General features: G+C 44.6%; 1 protein-coding gene across 5 annotated transcripts; it reads right to left on the minus strand.

The window, feature by feature from the left end:
- Nucleotides 1-220: 220 nt before the first annotated feature.
- Nucleotides 221-16,375, minus strand: MTFR1L (mitochondrial fission regulator 1 like). 5 transcript variants are annotated; one of them, XM_025448042.3, is made up of 7 exons: nucleotides 16,223-16,375; nucleotides 12,944-13,087; nucleotides 12,372-12,476; nucleotides 9,663-9,772; nucleotides 9,216-9,427; nucleotides 7,667-7,988; nucleotides 221-1,230 (listed from the first exon to the last, which is right to left on the minus strand). In XM_025448042.3, the coding sequence occupies exons 2-7, from the start codon at nucleotides 12,965-12,967 to the stop codon at nucleotides 1,125-1,127; spliced, it is 879 nt and encodes a 292-aa protein (XP_025303827.1). In that variant the 5' UTR covers nucleotides 12,968-13,087; nucleotides 16,223-16,375; the 3' UTR covers nucleotides 221-1,124. The 5 variants fall into 5 exon arrangements, with proteins under 5 accessions (XP_025303827.1, XP_025303825.1, XP_025303826.1 ...); XM_025448040.3 differs by lacking the exon at nucleotides 16,223-16,375 and adding an exon at nucleotides 15,688-15,842; XM_025448041.3 differs by lacking the exon at nucleotides 16,223-16,375 and adding an exon at nucleotides 15,664-15,788.
- Nucleotides 16,376-17,194: the final 819 nt, after the last annotated feature.

The raw sequence follows: 17,194 nt of genomic DNA on the forward strand, positions 1-17,194 counted from the left end.
ATAAGATGGAATTCCTTAAGAGTTTAGGGTAAAATCCCTACAGAAGAGGACAAGAGGCTCCCTATGGAAGTTTTATATTATTAGGCAGGAGTTTATAAGGAAAGAGGGGAAGCCAGGAACCTGTTTATGAAAGTTCACATACCTTAAAATTAACAGAATCCTATACTCATGAGAGATACCAGGTAGTCACAACTCAGAGACAAACAGCACATGCAGCATCTCTCCATATCCTTCCATTTAATATCAGGTAATGCTTCAACCCAAACACACACAGGATACATACCGTAAAGAAAGGGACCTGAGGGCGTCTGAGTCATGCATGGTGTGGTAGGTACAAACCTTGGCCCAATGCAAAAGGGGCGGTCAAGGGCCTGGAAGAAGGATGGTGCTGTTTCTCCTTCCCATTTCTCTTTCCTACTGGGCTTAAAGTCAAGTCCATGGAAGAGAAGGTGTGTTCTATCAGTGGAACCCATGAGGCCCCAGGGCCTGGGAGAGTAGATTTGGTTGTACAGTATTACAAAATATATTTAAGAAAAAAACAGCCCAGGCCTCCCAGCAGCAGCCCAAGTGTCAGCTGGTCCAGAGGTCCGACCTCTACATCTAGGGAGAGGGAAGAGGGAGAGGGTGATTGTTGGGCACTGGTGTCAGTTTATGATGGAGCAGCATAAGATTCTCCCTGCCCTGTCAACACATACATTTATAGCCCCTTACCCCTCAGCCCTGCTCTGCTGCAAGGAAGCTGCTGAGAGTGACAGCTGGGCACAGAGTGTCCGTGAGACCAGTTATGGGGTCTAATGCAGTGAAGTAAGCCATTCATTTAGGACCTATTTTCACATAGAGGCAAGGAAAAACCAAACTTCTGTCTCACCATTTAGACTGAGACATTCCAACTAACTATACATTTACCTGTAACAAGAGTCTTGGTGCAAAACAGGCCTTAGCTTTTGCTAAGGTTTGAAGCAAAGGAAGCGTGATCCAACTCTTCTCTTTCAGTCCAAGCTCCAGCTTTCAGTAAGACTGTTGCAAAAGATTTCTAACTGAGAGGCAGCCAGGTCTCTGGTGAGGAAGGCAGCTATTGAAGGAATTCCAGGAGCATGAGACTGAATTTGCAGAGCTGAGTTCTGTCAGTTTCCTTTTCTATTAATATCTTCTTCCTTCAGAGCAAACTTCCTCCTTAGGACTTCAGAGATCAGGACAGCAGGGTCTTCCTCTTTCAATAAACTCCTGTTCCTAGAGACAAAATAAAATATTAAATACCTGCTCTGTCTTTGGTAGTGTTTTGTGTCTTTGAATACACTATCTCATTTAATTCTCACAATTATAAAGTCAGTGCTATTACCACCTTTTTCAGATGAGGAAACTGAAACAGAAGGGTTCTATAATTTGCCAAAGTCACTAGGGTACTCAGCCAGTTAAGTAGCAAATCCAGAGTCCAAAACAAGTTAGCTAGTTTCTTAATTAGAATGCTTTACTATTTCCTGAAATGGCAGTAAAATGTGGGCAAAGGAAAAGACTATCAACCTGTTAGAGCTGACCTCTGGTGGCTAAGCTTCTGCTCCCATATTTTGGTGTGCTGTCTTTTCTGAGCATTTCCCCAGGTCACCAGGGGAAGTAACTGTGGACATGGCTATTCTGACCTTTATTATTACTGGAGAAAAGGCATGTTGAGGATTTCCTACAACCCTGTTTGTTTGCTCAGGGGAATTCTGCGATGTTTTCAATTAGAAAAAACACAACGTTTTACCCTCTTAACAAATTTCTAAGTGTATAATTATTGTCAACGATAGGTACAATCTTTTTTTTTTTTTTTAATAAAAGGAATTTTTTTTTTTTAATCTTTTGACACCCTTCATCTATTTCTCCCATCCCCACCCCCAGCCTCTGGCAAGCACCAATCTGTTCCTTGTATCTACACACTTGTTTTTTTGTTTTAAATTTAGATTCACATATAAGTCTTCTTACAGTTTTCGTTCTCTGGTTTATTTCACTTAGCATAATGCCCTTGAGACATTATATTGTTCAAATAGCAAGATTTTTTTTTTTTTTTAAGAGATGGAGGAGGGACAGAGGGAAAGAGATCCTTTAGGCAGGCTTCATGCTCAGCACAGGGCTCATCTCATAACCCTGAGATTATGACCTGGGCCAAAATCAAGTGTTGGGATGCTTCATCCACTGAGGCACCCAGGTGCCACCCCCCCCACTCTGCCTGTTTTTAGAGGTGGGGGGAGAGGCAAGTGGCAAGATTTCAGTCTTCATGGCTGAATAATGTTCCATTCTGTATATATACCACAGTTTCTTTATCCATTCATTCACTGGACACTTAGTTCTTTCCATATCTTAGCTTTACAAATAATGCTGCAGTTGAATATGGGGTATGTATATCCTCTCAAGTTAATGTTTTTGTTTTCAGATCTTTTTTTTTTTTTTAAAGAGGAGTCATTTTATTTATTTTTTACTTATTTATGATAGTCACACACACAGAGAGAGAGAGAGAGAGGCAGAGACACAGGCAGAGGGAGAAGCAGGCTCCGTGCACCGGGAGTCCGACGTGGGATTCGATCCCGGGTCTCCAGGATGGCGCCCTGGGCCAAAGGCAGGCGCTAAACTGCTGCGCCACCCAGGGATCCCTGTTTTCAGATCTTAAGCAGGTTCCATACCTAATCTCAAAACCCTGAGTTCATGACTTGAGCTGAAATCAAGAGTCAGACGCTTAACCAACTGAGTCACCCAGGAGGTACCCCTATTCAATGCATTTTGAATTAATTTTTGATGGTGTAAGGTAGTGGTTGAGTTTCATTCATTTGTATGTGACTATCCAGTTTTCCCAGCATCATTTGTGGAAGAGGCTGTCTTTTCCCTACAGTATGTTCCTGGGTCCTTTATTATAAACTAACTATATATGTGTGGGTTTATTTCTGGGCTCTGTTTTGCTCCATTGATTTGTTTTTATGCCAATACCATAGTTTTAATTATTATAGTTTTGTAACAGAGTTTGAAACCAGCGAGTGTGATGTCTTCAGTTTTGTTCTTCTTTCTCAGGATTGCTTTGGCTATTTGTGGTCTTTGGGATACCATACAAATTTTAAGGTTCTTTTAGTTCTGTAAAGAATGCCACTGGACTTTTGATACAATGGCATTGAATCTGTGGATTCCTTTGGATAGTATGGGTATTTTAATTATTCTTATAATCCATGAACATGGAATATTTGTTTCTTTCCTTGATGTCTTATAGTTTTTAGTATACTTTCACTTCCTTGATTGAATTTAATCCTAGGTATTCTATTCTTTTGATGCAATTTAAATGGGATTGTTGATTTCTCTGATTGTCATTAGTATATAGAAACACAACAGATTTTTACTTAAAAAAATTTTGCATCCTGCAGCATTACTGAATTCATTTATTCTAAATTTTTTTTGAGTCTTGAGTTTTCTGTATAATAACATGTAATCTGCAAATGTGACAGTTTTACTTTTTCCTTTCCTATTGGGATGCCTTTTCTTTTTCTTTCTTTTTTTTGTTTTTTGTTTTTTTGGCTAATTGCTGGGGTTAGGACTTCCAATATTATATTAACTAAGTGGCAAGTGGGCATTTTTTTCTTGTTCCTGATCTTAGAGGAAAAGTTTTCAGCTTTTACCACTGAGTGTGATATTAGCTGTGGGCTTGTCATATCTGGCCTTTACTTTGTTGAGGTATGCTCTGCTCCTCCTTTACCTGCTTTGTTGAAAGTTTTTATCACAAATGGATGTTGAATTTTGTTGAATGCTTTTTCTGTATCTATTGAGCTATCTGCTCTATTGAGAAGAACATAGGACTTTTATACTTTATTAATGTAGCATCACATGGATTTGCAGATGTTGGACTATCCTCACATTCCTTGAATAAACCCCACTTGATCATGGTGTATGATCCTTTTAAGTACTGTGGGATTCAGTTTGCTAATATTTTGTTGAGGATTTTTGCATGTACATCAGGGATATTGGCCTATAATTTTATTTTCTTCTGGTGTCTTTGTATTTTGGTGTAAGGATAATACTGGTCTTGTAAAATGAGTTTTGAAAGAGTCCCCTCTTTTTGTTTTTTTTTCAAAGAGTTTGAGGAATAGTGGTATTCTTTTGGAAGTGTTTGAGAAGCACTGGCATTCTTTCAACAAATGTTGGGTAGAATTCACCCAATGAAGCCATATATCTGGTCCTGGATTTTTGTTTATTGGGAGACTTTTGATTACTGATTTAATCTTACTAGTAATTGGTCTGTTCAGATTTTCTATTTCCTTATGATTCAATCTTGGTAGATTGTTTCTAGGAATTTATCCATTTCTTTTAGGTTGTCCCATTTGTTGGTGTATAATTTTTTAACAAAATTTTTATAGTAGTATCTTACTCTTTGATTTGTGGTACTAATTGTCATCTATTTCATTTTTGAGTCCTCTTTTTTTTGGTGATTCTAGCTAGAGGTTTGTCAATTTTATCTTTTCATCTCTTTCATCCTTTTTATTGCTTTTCGGTCTTTATTTCATTTATTTCTGCTTGAATCTTTATTTCCTTCCTTCTAACTTTGGGTTTCAGTTACTCTTTTTCTAGTTCCTTAAGGTGTAAAGTTGTGTTACTTGGGAATTTTGCTTCTTGAAACCAGCACTTACTGCTATGAACTTCCCTATTAGAACTGCTTTTCTTGCATCTCAAAAATTTTGGTATATTTCCATTTTGATTGTGTCAAGGTATTTATCTTTCTTTGGTTTCTGCTTTGATCGCCCTCCCCAGGTTGTTCAGTAGATGTTGTTTAATCTCCACATATTTGTGAATTTTCTGGTTTTGTGTAACTGATTTGTAGTTTCATATCATTGTAGTTGGAAAAGATGCCTGATAGCTTTCAGTCTTCTTAAATTTATTCACACTTATTTTGTGGATTACCATATGATCTATCCTGTTAAAGTTCCATGTGCACTTGAGAATGTATATTCTCTTGGTTTTGGAAGAAATGTTCTGTATATATCTGTTAAATCTACCCAATTTAACATGTCATTTAAAGCCAGTGTTTCCTTTTCTATCTGGATGATCCATTGATACAAGTGCTGTATTAAAGTCACCTCTTATATGGCTTTTCTCCCTTTATATCTGTTAATATTTGCTTTATATATTCCTAGGTGTTTACAAATGTTACATGCTCTTGTTGGATTGACCCGTTTATCATTATATAATGCTCTTTGTCTTGTTATAATCATTGTTTTTTTTTTGTTATTTTTTTTTGTTATAATCATTGTTGATTGAAGTTAACTTTTTTCTGATATAAGTATAGCTACCCCAACTTTCTTTTGGTTTCTATTTATATGGAATATTCTTTCTATCCCTTTGCATTGTTTGTGTTCTTCCATCTAAGGGAGTCTCTTGTAGGCAGCATATAGGTTTTGTTTTTTAATTCATTTAGCCACTTAGCCACTCTTTTGGAGTATTTAGTCCATTTACATTTAAAGTAGAATTATGGGGCAGCCCTGGTGGCGCAGCGGTTTAGCGCCGCCTGCAGCCCGGGGTGTGATCCTGGAGACCCAGGATCGAGTCCCACATCGGGCCTGCATGGAGCCTGTTTCTCCCTCTGTCTGTGTCTCTGCCTCTCTCTCGCTCTCTCTGAATGAATAAATAAATAAATCTTTTAAAAAAAATTAGAATTATGGATAAGTATATACTTATTGCCATTTTGTTAATTGTTTTCTGGCTATTTCTGTAGTTCTCTGTTCCTTTCTTACCTTGCTCTCTTCCTTTGTGGTTTGATAATATTCTCTAATGGTATGCTTATATTCCTTTTACTCTTTTGTGTATTTATTAAAGGGTTTTGTTTTGTAGTTAAGTTTAGGCTTAAGTTGATAAAATTGTTGCCAACTTGTTTCATCACATTGTAAAGCTCATTATTTTTACCCCAACCATGTTTTTGATGTCACATTTTACATCTTTTTATCTTGTGTATCCCGTAATTATTGTAATCAGTTATTTTTACTAGTTTTGCCTTTTTAACCATAACAGTAAGTGATGAATCCACTATTTTTATTATATTTACCTTTCCAGTGAGATTTACTCTTTGATAGGTGTTCCTATTACTGGCTAACACTCTTTTCAGCTTAAAGAGGTCATTTTAACATTTCTTGTAAGACTAATTTAGTGGTGATAAACTCCTGGCTTTTGCTTGTCTTGAAAACTCTTTAATTCTGAATAACTTTGGTTGGAAGGGATCTGGATTCCTTCCCCACACTAGGGACGTTTTCAGCCATTCTATTTTCTTTTTCTCTTAAAATATTTTATTTATTGGGAGACAGAGCGTGCACACAGTGGGGGGAAGGGCAGAGGGAGAAGCAGGCTCCCTGCACAGCAGAGAGCCTGACACAGGGCCCAGTCCTATTGTGACCTGAGCCATAGGCAGACACTTAACTGGTTGAATCACCCAGGTTGCCCCTCAGCCATTCTATTTTCAAATTAGATTTCTGTACCTTTCTTTCTCTTCTGGGAACCCTATAATGAGAACATTATAGTCCGTTTGATCTTGTCCTAGAAGTTCCTTAAGCTATCTTTATGGGGTTTTTTCCTCATTCTTTTTTCTCCTTGGTGCTCAGATTGGGGGAATTCTACTGCCTTGTCTTTGAGTTCACTTATCCCTTCTGTTTCATCTAGTTTGCCCTGAACCCCTCTAGTGTATTTTTCAGTTCAGTTACTGTGTTCATCAGCTCTGTGACTTCTTCAGTGTATTTTCCATCTTTTTGTTGAATTTTTTGTGCATCTGTTCTCCCCAGTTTGGTGAGCATTTTTATGACCATTACTTTGAACTCTTTATTGGGCAGATTACTTATCTCTGTTAAGATTTTTTCCCTAAGGTTTTTATAAGAGATCTAGAATTCATAGTAAAATGTTCACATCACAGGGGAGCCATGGGAATAAAACCAACTCTAGATTGGGGTGGGTTTGAGTTCCCTAACACATCATAAAAGATGTCCTACATAGCTGGAAAATAGGTGCCTTAAATTCTAGTGAACTTACATACATTCTTACTGGTAGACACAAGATCAATCTGTCACATTTCTGAATCTTTGCTGATGGGGCTACTTTCTCATTTTTTCATTAAGAAAGGAGAAAAAATCCCCAGACACAAAGGTCCACACATTGGGGATTCTGCTTTAGTAAGCTTAAAGTGTATTTATAACAAAGTTTAGCAATTCTGATGGACAGCCAGGGTTACAGTCTCAAATGCCTGAATTTGCAGTGTTTTGCATAAGGGACCACTGTACCTTAAAGCAGAAACTATAAAATTTTCCATAAAAGAAAAAAGTCTACCAGTTTGAGATACTAAAATAATTATTATGTAACCTCATTTTGCAGGGTGTGGCATGGGCATGGGGATACTTGTCACCAGTAGTATAAGGACTACCACCAGTAGTATAAGTGGTAACAGAAGTTTGGATCAGATGAGCCTTCATGTAAAAAGTTAGACAACCTCAACCAAATATAAAATGTTGCTTTCCTCAAACGGGAATCCCAGGTGTTATTAAGCAAGTAAGCTCTGTGAATGGAGTAATACACAACTACTACGGAGGACTTTACTTTGTAAATTCTTTCTACTAGACCATTGGCCGCAGGTGACTTAAATAGTAAAACAAGACACCAGAGCTCCTTATCACATACTTACAGATCTTGGCTCTGTTTCATCCGGTGAAAGTCCTTCAAGATCCCCATCATATCTGCAAAGCTGCTGGCCTTGGACAGAGAGACACAGTCATCCTCTTCAGATGAGCTGCAGGTAGCCTTGTGTTCTGGTTTGCAACATTCAGGGCTGGCAGAACAAAGCAGGGGGACTGATGGAAGCTCAGGGACCTCTACCTCAGTCTCCTCGGTGATGTCACTAATGACAAAGGAAGTTGTAGAGTGGAATGAGGATCCAAAACAAGGTAAGGGAGAAGAGACATTTGAACTTCCTGGAGATAAGAAATCTGGCGTTAATGAAGCCGAAGCTGAAAGAGAAAACAATAGGCATGGGTGGACATTGGGGCTAGAATACAGCAGTAATATCTTCTTCCCACAAGCAGTGTCTATCAAACATTCATTTCCTAGGCTTGATGCCATGACATTCTGGGAAAGCCCAGGATGCTATCTGTGAGCCAGTGGAGGGTTCCTCCACTACCCTCCCCTCTCAGAATCTAAAGATGTAAGGGCAGCACTGAGCTCTTCCAGTGTTCTGAGAGGGCAGAAAAATCCACCCCATAAAGGCTTAAGCTTCTAAAAGCTCCCATTCTGCAGTGGGCTGTGGAGTGACAGTCCTATTTCTACTAAAGCAACAGTGACAGATCCAATGTGTCCTTTTCTCTAATTGGGCTAGTGCTTTTGACTGCTGCTATCTAACAGAATGGTCCTCCTAGTTTCTCAAATCTTAAGAATTTCCAAAACAAAAGATTTTCAAGTTTCATGCTTGTCTCTTGGATGACAAAAATGTAGCCAATATATAAATGAAAAATTCAAATATAATTCCTCTATAAAGCTGCCATTTGAGGGAATTAAATATATGAAGATTACAAAGAACACTATGTAATTTTCATGTGTTCTACCAACAAGTAAGGTTTGGGAGCTAGGACTTTAAGGTGACAAGGAGTCACCTCAAAAAAGTGAGGATGGATGGAAGGAGTAGGATGATAAACCCTGGGCAGCTTGGGAGAGATCCACCTGTTGGTGTTTCATGCACTCACTAGGTCAAGGCAAACTCCCATCCATTTCCAGTAGTTCTGCCTTAACTCCAGACAGACAGGTGGTCTCTGGGAGAACAAGGAAAGGGAAGATAGAGAGATAAGAAGAAAGCTTAAAGAGGTATCTCTCTTAATGGTGGGGAATGCTTATTTCTCACTGAAAAGGGAAGTTGCTTGAGGGCTCATGGAAGATGTGATCTTAAAGACCAATTGAAGAGGGTATTGGTTTTTGTGGCCAAGGGAGGTAATTTGCGGGGTTGGGGGGTGGGGTGTCACAGGTTAAGCGAAGATTTTGTTCCTAATCAATCCAGTCAACCCAGAATGGCTGATGGAAACCATCCAAGGAGTATTACAGGTTAGCCAGTCCTCAGAATAGCCTGAGCCCTGGGCCTGTGTCCCCCCTGAACCACGGTCCTTGATTTCCCTACCCTTATCCTGTACCAAAAGCCAGGGGGAAAGGAAGAGTATGCTGAATTCTGGCCCTGATTTGGGGGCTCCTACCTGCATCAGCTGCCACTATTTTAGCAATCTGGCTACGTAAGTGGCTCAGCTCATCTTGCAGCTCCGTGGTACGGCTTAGGGCTGGTAGGGCTGGCTTCTTTAAGGCCAGGAGCCTCTCCTCGGACCCTCGGAGGTTGGGCACTGAGGCATTACGCTGCATGACAATCAGAGGGCTGGGCTTCCAGGTATGCCTCAGGGGCCGGGTGTCACTCCTGGACCAGAAAAAAGACAAGCATGTCAGAGAGAGCCAGCCACTGCATCCCTTCTAAAATTCCTTCACCCATTTGTACAGGAGTAACATAGCCAGGTTCTGTTCCCACTGAAGAGCCCACAGCTTTTGTTCCTGTTGCCCTCGCAGCCCCTCATAAGCACTCTCCCTGTTGCCTGCCACCTCATCTGGAAGAAGCTCCCCCCATTCCCCAGCAGACCAGCTACTGCCTTAGCTACCTGACCCGGGCATATGTCTCCTCTTCATCTGCAGCAATCCAGGCGATGTCAGCCAGAGTAGGGACTGGGGGTACATCCCTCAGACACAGATCAGAGATGTTGGGCAGGGTCTACAGGGAAGCAAAATTCATCAAAAAACATTCTTGACATCATGGGAGGGGCACCTAATCCAGCCCTGGGTATCAATCAGAAAGGCTTCCTAGAGAGGGGAGAAGACAGTTCTTGGATGGAAAAAGGAAAGAGTTTGTGGGATTACAAATAGTTCACATCTGGATGGAGCTGGGTGTCAAGGGTGATTTGTTAAAAACTTTGATTCTAAGACCAATAATGAGCCACTAGAAGATTTTAAGTAAGACTCAGATTTTGAAAGATTACTCTGGCTGCTGTGTGGAACATGCATGAGAGGGTGAAGAGACCAGTTGTAAGGCCGTTAATATCTTTCATGCAAAACATGGTGGCCTAGAGCAGGGTTGGGACCTATTTTTATATGTAAAGTTTTATCAGATAGTCACACCAATCATTTATGTATCATCTGTGGTATTTTTTAAGCTGCAACTGCAGAAGTGAGTAATTAAAAGAGTAGTTATGACCCCCACACTAAAATATTTACTATTGGGCTTCTTACTAACATTTACTAACTCCTGGCTGGAGCAAAGGAGTCTTCAGTGGGATTGGGGAGAGTTACCTTTCAACAGAGATAGCCACTAAGCGCATCTTGCTCTCTCCAGCTATGAGAATACAGGTATAAGGACATTAATAAGAAGTTTCTCTTGGCCAGTTCTTTACAACACCTCCATAGCTAATTGGGATCTACACTGCTATAGCAACACTGTTTTAAGTGAACTTGGTAATACGAATATTTGAATTTAAATAAAAAGAAATGATATCAAAATAAGAGGATTCCTTAAAATAGCTCCTCAACCCAGATGAACAATAACCAGGGAACAGACAAGGCTGACTGACTTTATGTTAAATGAAAGATTAGGAGGATTCAATCATGCTATGATTATAAGAAAGTAAAAAAACAAAAAACTAAACCAAAACATTATTTTGTGTCAGGACTCTGATTATATGCATTTTCCTTTCTTTTTCACTTTTCATAACTTATTTTTAAATATTTTTGTATGGGTAAATTTAAGTCATCAAGATTCTCTTTATTTTTTTTATTTATTTATTTTTTTTTAAGATTCTCTTTATTAAGGGAATTAATTTACAACAGAAATCCAGGGACAAATTCTCAAAAACCCATCTATACATGAGTTAAATTGACCAGGAGTTGAGAGCTCTCGCTTTCAGATAGAGAACCTGGGTCTCACAGGAGCAATGTGACGGTCCAAGGTTACATAAGAAAGGGCTTCTACTGACCCAGAAGTTATTGCTAAAATGGCCATTTTGGGGAAGCTTCCATTTGTTTTCCTTTCCAGAGTGCTGCTCCACTATGGACAATTAAATAAATGAACACATATAAAGTATTTAGCACAGTGCCTGACACACAGCATGTGCTCAGTAAAGTTAGCTAGTATTACTAATAGTACTCCTGCATACTCCTGCTCTGTGCTCTTGATCAGTTCCTGCCCAGCAGCATCTGGTCAAAGGACTGAAGAGGCCAAGTGTGGGGACAACATCCATTGAGTCTCTCACACTCCCTAGCTGTGCTTCCCTCTTTTTTTGATGTTTGAGATGGCTAGGACCACATCTTGCCCATGCCCTTTAGGCAATTATGGATAACTGGCAATCTAGGTCACAGGACAGCCACCCCACACTACAACACTTCCAACTCCATCCCTGACTCTAATACCAATTCTGATACCACTTTTGACTCCAGAATGAATTCCTACAACTTCACAACTAAGCATTTGATACTTCATTTCTGTTTTTACCTGGGTCCATGTCTTTTCAGGCATATATTTGTTTCCACTGTGTAGGCAGAAAGCTGAAGTACTTGTGTCCCAGTTCCCAAACATACATACCTTAAACATCTAGCCTAGAGCTGGTTCTTAACCATTAGTTCTCAGAGGGAGGTAGCTGGGGCTAATAAATGCTACTTAGCTTTCTACTGCAGAAGAATGGGGCCGGATTCTGATAGACATTCGCCAGGCAAGAATCTGCAGCAGAGTGGGTGCTAAAGGCCCCTAGACACAGAGGTAAGCCTTAAGAAGTCTAGTAAAGGAGTGGCTAGACTTGGCCAGAAAGAAAAGGATCGAAGTAATGGCCTCAGGGAAACATAAAAATAGGCTGCCAAGTGATCCAGTCTTAGGGGTGGTAAGAAAAGTAGAGTTCAACTCAGAGTCACACAGGACTCAATCAATGTCCCACATGGAGACCTGCCAGGGTTGCAGGCAAAGACCTCAGGGCACAGACACAGCTACTCTGGGAATCTGGCTCAGCAAGAGCCTTTGGCCTACTCTGATAAACTGACTTGCAGGAGTCCGATGAAATCTTAGTCACTTAGAAGTGGCATCAAAGATGCAACCTTATTCATTTATGAACAGATTGAAGTCTGACTGTTGTGGTCATAGTTTTGTGTTCAATCAGGAAGGCACAATGACCAGTATCCACAATATGCACGTAATATATGTTTCCTGACAAAATGAAAAAGTGATCAGGAAAGCAATCAGCCTCAGCAACACCAGGTAGTCTGGGCACAGATGCAGCACCATATTCACATAGCCTCTGAGCCTCTACACCCTACCCTTCCAGTATACTTACCTCAAAGGATGCCCGGGGACATGGCTTCAGGGGCAGGTTAGTCCCAATTCTTCTCACTACACTGCGAGCAGCCCCATGTGGCTTGTTTTGCCAGATTGGGATGGTCTAAAAGGAGAGAAACAAGGAGTCCCAACTACTATTCCATGCTCCCCTCGATCCCTTTAGCAGGGAAACTGAAGTCCCCAATCCCAGGGACAGGGTATGGTGTGGAGGTCCAGTCTCAGTGTGAGTTCCCAGGTTCCCCAGTTGCCAACCACTTATGGGGACATCTGCTGCTGCCAACGCATGGTAAATGTTGGGAGGATCCAGTAAAGGCATGAGGAATTAGTTAAGTATAGGAATCATACAAGTTTCCCACCCTTCCCTCTGCACAGAAAAGCAGAAACACAATGACTGCTTAACTGCCCCCAAGACTATAGTTGGTTTTGCCTGTTGGGGAGCGAGTGGTGGGGATTATGTGGAAGGGTCATCCCAGGGGAAAGGAATAATTAACTGGAGAGTCTCAGAATGTCCTACAGAACTTCAGTAGGCCCAGTATTCAACCCTTCCCCCACCACAGCCTGTGCCCTTACCACATTGGCTTCCATTCCTGACATTTCAACCGGCTCCTGCACTTGAAGGACAAGGCAGCCACAGGGCAGCTCCGGGGGCTTGAGGAGGCTGGAGGCGTGACTCCTTCATATCAGGCCATCTTAAGGAACACCAGATTTCTTTTCCTGTGAAACAACCCCCACAGTGGAGACTCAATGGCCACCACTCAAGCGCCACAAAAACCAGGTCCTGCAGAGCCATGACTAATACCAAGGTTTCTTTGATGTTTCACAGAGGAGAAAAACAGCCCAAGAGGCTGTCCTCACCCAGCAACGGCTCCAAATTCAGACCCTTGAAGGTTCTGTTTCAGACCTGTGGCATGAGCTTGGCAAACTATGGGAGCTTCCTGATTCCTTAGGTTTCCTGAGGCATTACTTGTAGAGATGTAAATAGAACTCTCTTGGTAGTCTAAAAGCCAAATTGTTGGTACCATTCAAATCTAGCATTCATTGTTGAAGATAGGGTGTGAAAGCCCAGCATATGCCACCCAGCCTAGCACTACTGGGTCCTGGCAAAGGGGAAATGTAAAGTAGACAATAGGAGAATAAACAGCCAGTTCTTGTCAGTCTCACTCTACTGGGCTACAGGGAAAAGAGCCAAAAAATTTTATCCTGCTTAGCCGTCTACTGCTCTTATAGCCTTAGGCAAGTCCCATAACTTTTCTGAATGTTGGTTTTTCCATATGTAAAAAGAGGACAAGAGCTCCCTTCCTAGATTACCTTAAGGATCATTCAGTGAACTAGGGGATTTTAAAGTGCTTAATGAACTCCTGATTGGATTCTTCACAGCTGCTCTCGTCTGGTGAGCAGATGCAATCAATGAACTCATTCTCTTGTTCATCAAATGTAACAATACCTACTCTGTGCCAGGCCCTGAGCTGGGTACTGCAGGGGCTATGGAAGGATGCTCTCAAGGAACTCACAATATGGAAGAGAAATAGGACTTGAATACAGAATTCTAGTAAAGACTGAATATCATTGCTTAAGAAAGGTACATCTAAGCAGGTGGCCAGGTGGGTACAGGCCCCTGACCCCAAGGCCTCACGGCGAGTTTAAAGGGGTAGGAAAGGATGGAAAACAGCAACAATCGTACAGGTCCCAGACGGGAAGTGAGAGGGGTGTAAAGAGGAAGAGAGAAAGGTAAACTGAGGTTCAAGTCATACGGGCTGGGAATGCTCAGGGGAGAAGTCACTGGGGAGCCAAGGGCAGGTTCTGAACGGGACGGACTGAAAACTCCTGCAGGATTTCTCTCTCACCTGAGGGAGAGGAGTTATCACTCACTTCCCTATACAAAGGAAAAGAAGCTGGAGAGAGGAAGTGTCTAAGGTCACTAGTGGTCATGCTAGTAGAAAGCACTTTAAGTCTGGTTTAAATTGTGCTGCCGTCTGCGTGGGCTCAACTCCCTGCAGTTCAAGGCTTTTATCGAAGTCCCTCTGTGTGCCAGGCTCTGGGCTGAATGTCGGTGCCGCCACAAGCTCCACAGAACTTCTGTTTCTCACTCTGGACACTACAGCCACTTCCTCTCCTCCAGACTTCCCCCCAAAGACTCATTTAGGCCTAACAACAGCCAGAGCCGTCTTTCTAGGACACACTGCTCCTGTGTTTAACACCCCCACGGCTCGCTGCAGCCCACAGAGTACCATCTAGACCCGGAATGGCCTGCAGGGCTCTCCACAATCAGCCCCACCTCACTAGACCAAACTCCAAGGCCCCCCGCACCGCTGGACAGCGCACCTCCCGGCTCCCCGTGCCCCTCAGCCCTTCAGCCGAGCGGACCGCCTCTCCGCCCCCATCCACACTATCCTCTCTGCCTCAAACACCAGCACCTTCTTCACAAGCTCATCACCTCTGCGTTCCCACAGTCAGGTCCTTACCGCCCCTCTCCCCCAGCGCCCCACGTTTCCTTCTGAGCCCTCACAATGGTAATCAGAGCCCCGTATCTGCTGCCTGTCGCAGGGCAAAGGCTTCCCAAGGCGCAGCACCGGAGCACGAACCGAGAACTCCGGTTGGGCCTTCACCCCCCTCCCCGCCCCAAGGGTCCTGGGCTAGACTTCCCCCAGTCCGCTGGCAATGCAGGCTGGTTCTCATCAGCCCTGCGCGCCCACGACGCCCCTTTCCAGACCGCCGTCATGGCCTGTGCACACACGCTCTCCCGCAGGAGACTCGGGGCTCCTCCAGAGCAGGGCCTGCGCTCATCCCTCCGGGCCAGGCGCCCCGTCGAGGCCGCGGCGCTCGGTGGAACTTGGCGAGCGACAGCCTGCGTGGGCCGCACTGGGGGAGCCGCTGCGGGGACCTTGCCCGGGACACGCCTCCCCTCCCCCGGAACGGCCCGACCCCACGGGGCCAAGGTCGGCCAAGTCCTCGCCGCCGGCACCGGCGGCCCTTGGACCCGCAGGCCCGGGCGCTGGTCCCAGAAGGAGCGAGGCGGCCGCAGTGGCCCGGCGGGCCGCGGAGTGCAGCGGCAACGAGAAGCCTCCGCTGTCGCGCGGCCACCGAGGCCGGGAACTCCGGCGAGCAGCTACCCCCGGGCACCGAGTCCTCCCACCCTCAGCCGGGCGAGGCGGACAACACCGGCTCCCGCGAGAACTGGCGCGGGAAGAGGAGCCGCGAGCTCCGCACAGCGCCTTGCGCTAGGCCGCGTCGACAGTCGGGCGGGCAGACCGCACTCCCGCCTCCGAAGCGGCACTCGGACCTAGTCTCACCTCAGACTGGGCTCCGGGACTCACCTCACGGCCCCTCCTACCGCAGCGGGCAGCCCAGCCTCAACCGCCCTCACTTCCGCTGACCCGCCCCCGGAAGCGATCCTTGGCGGCTGCGCACAGGGCAGTGGCCCCGCGCGCCCTCGGGAGGCGGCCTCGGTCGGGGCGGGGCGGCCTCACGGGCGGACCCGAGGAGGGGCCACGCCCACCGCGGCCACGCCCACCCGCGGCCACGCCCGCGCTGGCCCGGCCTCTGGGAAAAGTCGACGGCGCCTGGAGATCCCGCGGCCGTCTGGGCCGCATCGCCGCGGGTCTGCGCCTCGTTGCCGCTGTCCCTGGGTAGTCCTGATCCCACCTCTAGCGGCCGACGTTTGGCCACGTCGCCCGCGCCCCAAATGGTGTGGCGCCTGCTGTCCACTGGAGAACGGCCGCCCTGGCGTTGCAGGCCCCCGGACCGACCCCTGGCCTTGCCTCATCTCGCCCCGCTCCGCTCCTCACACTTCGTGCTTCCCAGCCAAGGCCCTCCACAGCCTCCTGGCCATCTTTCTCCTCGGACTCCTACCGTAGTAGCTGTCTTCTGCGTATCCCACACGCACAGGGCAGATTCGGTGAGATAGGCTGGCAGGCAAGAGCCCAGGGGCATTGGGAAAGGGACCCGCTCTCCTTCCGGACGCCCCTCACCCGCTCCCTCTTCTTGCTTAAACCCTCACGGCCGGGTCCTCGTCCTGGTCTCCATGGCATCCAGGCCTGGGTCACGTGCCCTCCTCTGACCTCAGCAAACAGCTGTGCCTGCTCCCAGGCTGCGGTTCTTCTGTCTCAGAGCCTGCAAGTCCTAGCGGCCAGGGACAGGCTGGCTTCACGGGGGACAGTTGTGGGCAGTCACACAGGGCCTCTTGCTTGCATGCTCTACTGTTGCCCTCTTGAAACTATATTATTTATATTCTTATTCTACATATATGTATATATATGTATAAATATAAAACAAGGGGCACTACAGTTTTCATTTTGCACTGGATGGATCCTGCAAGTTACATAGCTGTCCTGGCCAGAGACCTCAGAGTTGTCCACCCAGATCCTATCCCTGCTTAGCATCTTTCCTTTCCCCATTCTTCGTCATCTTTTTTTTTTTTTAATTTTAAAGGCTACTTAAAAAAATAATCTTTTTTTTTTTTTAAATCTTTACACCCAACATGGGGCTTGAACTCACAACCCTGCGATCAAGCCACATGCTCCTCCACCTGTGCCAGCTAGGCATCCCTTCTTCACTCCTCCTTATACAGGTTTTCCCTGAAGTGTATTCCCTCCAAAAAAAAAAAAAAAAAAATCCCTAATGCCTGTCTTAGGCTCTGCCTCTAAGACATTGGGTAATGAACTTCAGAATCTTTCTCACCATTCTAAAAACAGTAGTAAGTTCTACTACTAGGTCTATCACAAAGTTCTTTAAGAATGCCACTTAAGGGACACCTGGGTGGCTCAGCAGGTGATCCTGGGATCTGAGGTCAAGTCCCACACCAGGCTCCCTGCATGGAGCCTG

Source organism: Canis lupus, chromosome 2, assembly GCF_003254725.2.
Source record: "Canis lupus dingo isolate Sandy chromosome 2, ASM325472v2, whole genome shotgun sequence".
Classification (NCBI taxonomy): Eukaryota; Metazoa; Chordata; class Mammalia; order Carnivora; family Canidae; genus Canis; species Canis lupus.